General features: G+C 52.4%; 1 protein-coding gene and 1 long non-coding RNA gene across 3 annotated transcripts; one reads left to right on the top strand and one right to left on the bottom strand.

The window, feature by feature from the left end:
- Positions 1–257: 257 nt before the first annotated feature.
- LOC144340507 (uncharacterized) lies at positions 258–3,176 on the bottom strand. 2 transcript variants are annotated; one of them, XR_013416690.1, is made up of 2 exons: positions 2,106–3,176; positions 258–1,560 (listed from the first exon to the last, which is right to left on the bottom strand). It is a non-coding gene; the product is annotated as an uncharacterized LOC144340507 (long non-coding RNA). The 2 variants fall into 2 exon arrangements; XR_013416689.1 differs by having other exon boundaries at positions 2,035–2,586.
- Positions 2,687–5,525, top strand: C4H6orf136 (chromosome 4 C6orf136 homolog; the record flags this gene model as incomplete). Its single annotated transcript, NM_001105163.1, is given in 5 exon segments — positions 2,687–2,731; positions 3,623–3,711; positions 3,899–4,099; positions 5,259–5,328; positions 5,413–5,525. Coding segments are annotated over 5 exon segments (518 nt in total), but the record flags the coding sequence as incomplete, so codon positions are not given.
- Positions 5,526–5,725: the final 200 nt, after the last annotated feature.

The following is a 5,725-nucleotide window of genomic DNA, read 5'->3' as shown; positions in this document are numbered from 1 at the left end:
GAGCGCTTGGAAAACTTGACTCATTATTTCAGCCACCTCACCCCTCACTGTCGTTGCACCCGGTTCAGGCTTCAGCCCTGTTTTTGCTCAGCGTTTTGTTCAAAGGCGTCAGCTGTGAATACAGCGTTGGGGGAGCTGCTAACTTGCGCAAGCGCACTCAGGCAGCCTCCGAGCCCGCGGGCGCAGGCGCGCTTACTGCCGACAGAGCGCTTCAGCCGCTTCCCTCGAGCCCGCGGAGTGCGCAAGCGCGCGACATCTCCGTTTCCCTCCCTCAGCCCCTTCCCCCCCTCCCCCCCCCGCCCCGGCCTCCTTTCCCCTTCACGAAGCCGGCTCCGGGGCGCGCTCACCCCTGTGAGGAGGCCGGAGGTCGGACTCAGGAGGCTCCCTCTCCACTCCCGGAAGATCATGTACCAGCCCAGCCGGGGTGCGGCCCGGCGTCTCGGCCCTTGCCTCCGCGCCTACCAGGCTCGACCCCAGGTGAGAGCGGAGCAGAAGCGGGAGGGAGGAGAGGGGGCGGGGAGAGACCCTCCTCAGAGCCGGTGCGTGGGGCGGAGCGCGCGCTGGGTTCCGCGCAGGCGCAGAGACACCCGCCGCCCCTTCCCACCTGTCCCCTGCAGCGCGTGGACGGGCTAGGGGTCGCGGGAGCGGGCGGGAGGCGCTGCCAGGCCTGGCGCGTAAGGACTTCGGTCCTCCCAGGTTTGAGGGCGGACAGGCGGGGTCAAGGCCAGGCAGCGGGGCGCGTCTGCGTTGCGCCCGACTCTCCGCGGTTACCTGTGCCTAGAGGTGATTTGAAGGGCAGGGGCGGAGAGATTCGCAGCCCGGCCGCGGCGCCGTCCCGGAGTTCCTCGGCCCAGACCAGACCCGCGGGGCGCCCTCAGCAGCCCGCGCGTCTTGCACTCGGAGAGCGGTCCTGGCAGGAAGGCCGGCCAGTGTGCACCCGCTTCGGGCCCCTGCGCCGGGGCTGGCAAGATGGCCACGCCCCCAGCAGAGACGGCGCCTCTGGGACACCGTTGGGGACCGAGGTACCCGAGCCGGCCGCCCGCCTTCCCTGGAGTGAGACGGTCCCCTGGGTGGTTCCTTGGGAGCGGAGGGACTCGGGTGAGGCCTGACTTTGGGTGACCTCCCCTTGCAGTTTCAACGTCGGTAAACCCAGGAGAATGAAGGCCAGCCTTTAACTGTCTTCTGAGGTTGTGTCTGTCGTTAAAGGGGCCCAAAATGATAATAGCTTCCATTTATGTACTGCTTTCTAGGTCGCTACGTTTTGTTTACATTCATTATTTCATATAGGCCTCATAACTCAGTGAGGTTTTATTGTCCTGGTTTATAGGACATTTGTAGGAAGCGGAGGCATAGGGAATGAGAATGCCTAAAGTACGTGATAGAACTAGAATTCAGATTCCTAGTTTCAGCTGGATATTCTTTTTTCTCTGTACATTTGCCTCGCACACTTAATCATGGAGACGTACAGGCCACAGCATTTAATCCACAGTACAATAAAACCTGTTATTCGTTCGCTCATCGAGTATGTATTACATGATTCTTGAGATAAGAGAGGTGAAACTGCCCCCCGTTTTGGAATCTTTTTTTTTTTTTTTTTTTTTGAAACGGAGTCTCGCTCTGTCAACCAGGCTGAAGTGCAGTGGCACCATCTCGGCTCACTGAAACCTCCGTCTCCTGGGTTCAAGCGATTCTTCTGCCTCAGCCTCCCGAGTAGCTGGGACTACAGGCACGAGCCACCACACCCGGCTAATTTTTTTGTATTTTTAATAGAGACGGGGTGTCACCATATTGGCCAGGCTGGTCTCGAACTCCTAGACCTCGTGATCTGCTCGCCTCGGCCTCCCAAAGTGCTGGGATTACAGGTGTGAGCCACCGCGCCCGGTCCAGTGTTGGAATCAAGGAATTCTGGCCGGTCGCGGTGGATCACGAGGTCAAGAGATGAAAACCATCCTGGTCAACATGGTGAAACCCCATCTCTACTAAAAATACAAAAACTAGCTAGGGGTGGTGGCGCTTGCCTGTAGTCCCAGCTACTCGGGAGGCTGAGGCAGGAGAATCACTTGAACCCGGGAGACAGAGGTTGCAGTGAGCTGAGATCGCGCCACTGCACTCCAGCCTGGCGACAGAGCGAGACTCCATCTCAAAATAATAAAATGGTTTCCTCCTGTTTTCAGTAGAGATGGAGATGAATCCATCCCTTTTTTCCTATAGTAATTCCATCCATTCTGTCAGGAGGAATAGGTATTGGAAACCTGTTGAGCATCCAAGGGATGAAGGGGTGTTAGGCAAGTGGATTCTTATCTTTTTCCCTTTTGTTCTGTCTCCTTAGGACCAGCTTTATCCAGGGACTCTACCATTCCCACCCCTTTGGCCCCAGTCCACGACAACCACTTCCCCATCTTCTCCTCTACTCTGGTCTCCCCTGCCCCCGCGCCTTCCCACCCAGCATCCTCCCCAGGTTCCCCCACTACCTCTCCCTCAGATCCAGGCCCTCAGCTCAGCATGGGTGGTTCTCCCTCCAGGAAAGGGGGAGGAGGGACCAGGACCTGAGTTGCATAGCGGCTGCCTGGACGGGCTTAGAAGCCTTTTTGAGGGACCTCCCTGCCCCTATCCTGGGGCTTGGATACCTTTCCAAGTCCCTGGAACTGCCCACCCTTCCCCTGCCACCCCGTCAGGAGATCCTAGTATGGAGGAACATCTGTCTGTCATGTATGAGAGACTGAGACAAGAGGTAAGTCAGTGCAAAAGTGGCCGACATCTACAGTGGGAAGGGATATCAGTAATCCTTGGAGGTAGGGGGTTAGTCAACTGGATTCTTTTTTGGAACCATGAGGCAGGCATAGAAATGTATTATAAACGTTTTCCTGAGAAAATGATGTTCCAGCCAGGCACGGTAACTCAAAGTGCTGTAATCCCAGCACTTTTGGAGGCTGAGGCCGGTGGATCATCTGAGGTCAGGAGTTCAAGACCAGCCTGGCCAACATGGTGAAACCACATCTCTACTAAGAATACAAAAATCAGCCAGGCATGGTGGCAGACAGGAGGCTGAGGCAGGAGAATCACTTGAACCCAGGAGCTGCAGTGAGCTGAGATAGCACCATTGTACTCCAGCCTGGGCAACAGAGTGAGACTCTGTCTCAAAAAAAAAAAAAAAAAAGAAAAAGAAAATGTTCCTCATTTTGAGTTAAGGGAGGTTAATCATGGGATGAGATCTTTCACTCCAAGACGGGAGTAAGGAGGCCTTAAAAATAGAAAACTGGGCCTGGCACAGTGGCTCACACTTACAATCCTAGCACTTTGGGAGGCCGAGGCAGGCAGATCACGAGGTCAGGAGTTCAAGACCAGCCTGGCCAACACAGTGAAACCCCATCTCTACTAAAAATACAAAAATTAGCAGCTGGGCACGGCAGGTGCCTGTAATCCCAGCTACTCGGGAGGCTAAGGGAGGAGAATCGCTTAAACCTGGGAGGCGGAGGTTGCAGTGAGCCAAGATCACACCACTGCACTCCAGCCTGGGTGACAGAGCTACACTCCATCTCAAAAAAAAAAGAAAAAATAGAAAACTGAAAAATAGGATTATCTTTTCTTTCCCACTGGATTGATGCCATCTTCTTCCACCTAGCTTCCCAAGCTCTTCCTTCAGTCCCACGACTACAGTCTGTATTCCTTGGATGTGGAATTCATCAATGAGATCCTCAACATACGTACCAAGTGAGAATTGGGGCACAGGTAGGGCCTTGGGGAGGAAAAGCACCCAAAGCTATACACATGACCTTTTCCACTTCCCAGAGAAGTTCCTAGATTGCTTCTCACGGCTCTTCCCCATTTCTTAGACAGAAGCCAGTTTGTTTTTCTAATTCTGCCATCATGAGATTTATTTCCCATCCCTTCTTCACAGGGGCCGGACATGGTACATTCTTTCACTGACCCTCTGCCGTTTCCTGGCCTGGAATTACTTTTCACAGCTTCGTTTGGAGGTTCTACAACTGACCCGCCACCCTGAGAATTGGACCCTGCAAGCACGGTGGCGGCTCGTAGGGCTGCCTGTCCACTTGCTCTTTCTGCGGTTCTACAAGCGTGACAAAGACGAGCTTTACCGGTAAGAGAGAAATGAGAAAGGACCCAAACTATAATCAGTTCCCTCTTTTTTTGTCTTTTGAGATGGAGTCTCACTCTGTCACCCAGGATGCAGTGCAGTGGCGTGATCTCAGCTCACTGCAGCCTCTACCTCCCGGGTTCCAGTGATTCTCCGGCCTCAGGCTCCTGGGTAGCTGGGATTACAGGCGCACCACCACACCTGGCTAATTTTTGTATTTTTAGTAGATACGGGGTTTCACCATGTTGGCTGGCTGGTCTCGAACTCCTGACCTCAGGTGATCTGCCTGCCTTAGCCTCCCAAAGTGCTGAGATTACAGATGATCTAGTCTCCCAGACAACCCTTGACCTATCCTGACTTGACTGTATAAGGACAGGGATCTTGTTTAGTTTATGTTAATGTTAAAAAAAAAAAAAAAAAAGAGAGGCTCAGTATATTAGAAAAACATCTGAGCTTCAGTTTCTTCCTATACAGTACCTAGCATATGGTAGGTACTCAAATACTTACTGAACAGGCTGGGTGTGGTGGCTCACGCCTGTAATGCTAGCACTTTGGGAGGCCGAGGCAGGCGGATCACTTGAGGTAAGGAGTTGGAGACCTGCCTGGCCAACATGGTAAAACCCAAAAAATACAAAAATTAGCCAGGTGTGTGGTGTGCACCTGTAGTTCCAGGTACTTGGGAGGCTGAGATGGGAGAATTACTTGAACCCGGGAGGCGGAAGTTGCAGTGAGCCGTGATCACATTACTGCACTCCAGCCTGGGTGAGAGTGAAACCGTCTCACCAAAAAAAAAAAAAAAAAAAAAGTACTGAACAAATGAAAAGTCCTGTCTCTTATGTTGAGCCTTACAACCTGGTAAATTTCTGCCTGGGAGTAGAATCGCAATAAAATGTTAGGCTCAGCCACAAACATTGGATATAAGTTTTTAAACCAGCAGTTCCCAAACTGCTGCATGGTAGAAATGCCCAAGGATCGTTAAAAAATATTGATGCCAAACACTGATTTAATTGAGACGGGACAACCTAAGCACTGAGATGTTTGTAAGTTGCCCAGGTGATCTAATATGTAGCAGAATTTAGAGACTACTCGTTTAAACAAATGCTTGAATTCAGCTTTGGGACCAGTCACCTTCTCCCTCAGTAAGCCTCCCTGTATTCCCCAGGACCTATGATGCCTACTCCACTTTCTACCTGAATTCCAGTGGCCTCATTTGTCGCCATCGTCTAGATAAAGTGAGTCCTAGGTAGGGCTGGGTGGGGTGAAGGGTAGAACATCTGTGTGCCTCCCGCAACTGGCATTAACCTTTCTCCTTGCAGTTGATGCCTTCACACTCACCTCCAACACCTGTGAAGAAGCTGCTAGTGGGAGCCCTGGTGGCCCTGGGGCTGTCAGAGCCAGAACCTGACTTAAACCTGTGTTCCAAGCCCTGCTTTGAGTGGGGGCAGCACTGAAGACTGCTAAGCCCAAGAGAAGGAGGTGGAGGCAGCCAAGAATCTCAGGAGCCAGCTTCCTCCCTTTCTCTCCTGCCTGCCTTTCCATCTCATGCTGTGTAAAGCTGCTCTGTAATTTAACTTGTAAATAATAAAGTTTAACTGACTATATGAGATAGAATTTCATGTATCACTTTCT

The sequence above is a fragment of the Macaca mulatta genome, chromosome 4 (genome assembly GCF_049350105.2).
Source record: "Macaca mulatta isolate MMU2019108-1 chromosome 4, T2T-MMU8v2.0, whole genome shotgun sequence".
NCBI classification, from domain to species: Eukaryota; Metazoa; Chordata; class Mammalia; order Primates; family Cercopithecidae; genus Macaca; species Macaca mulatta.
This window is presented reverse-complemented; position numbering and strand designations above follow the sequence as displayed.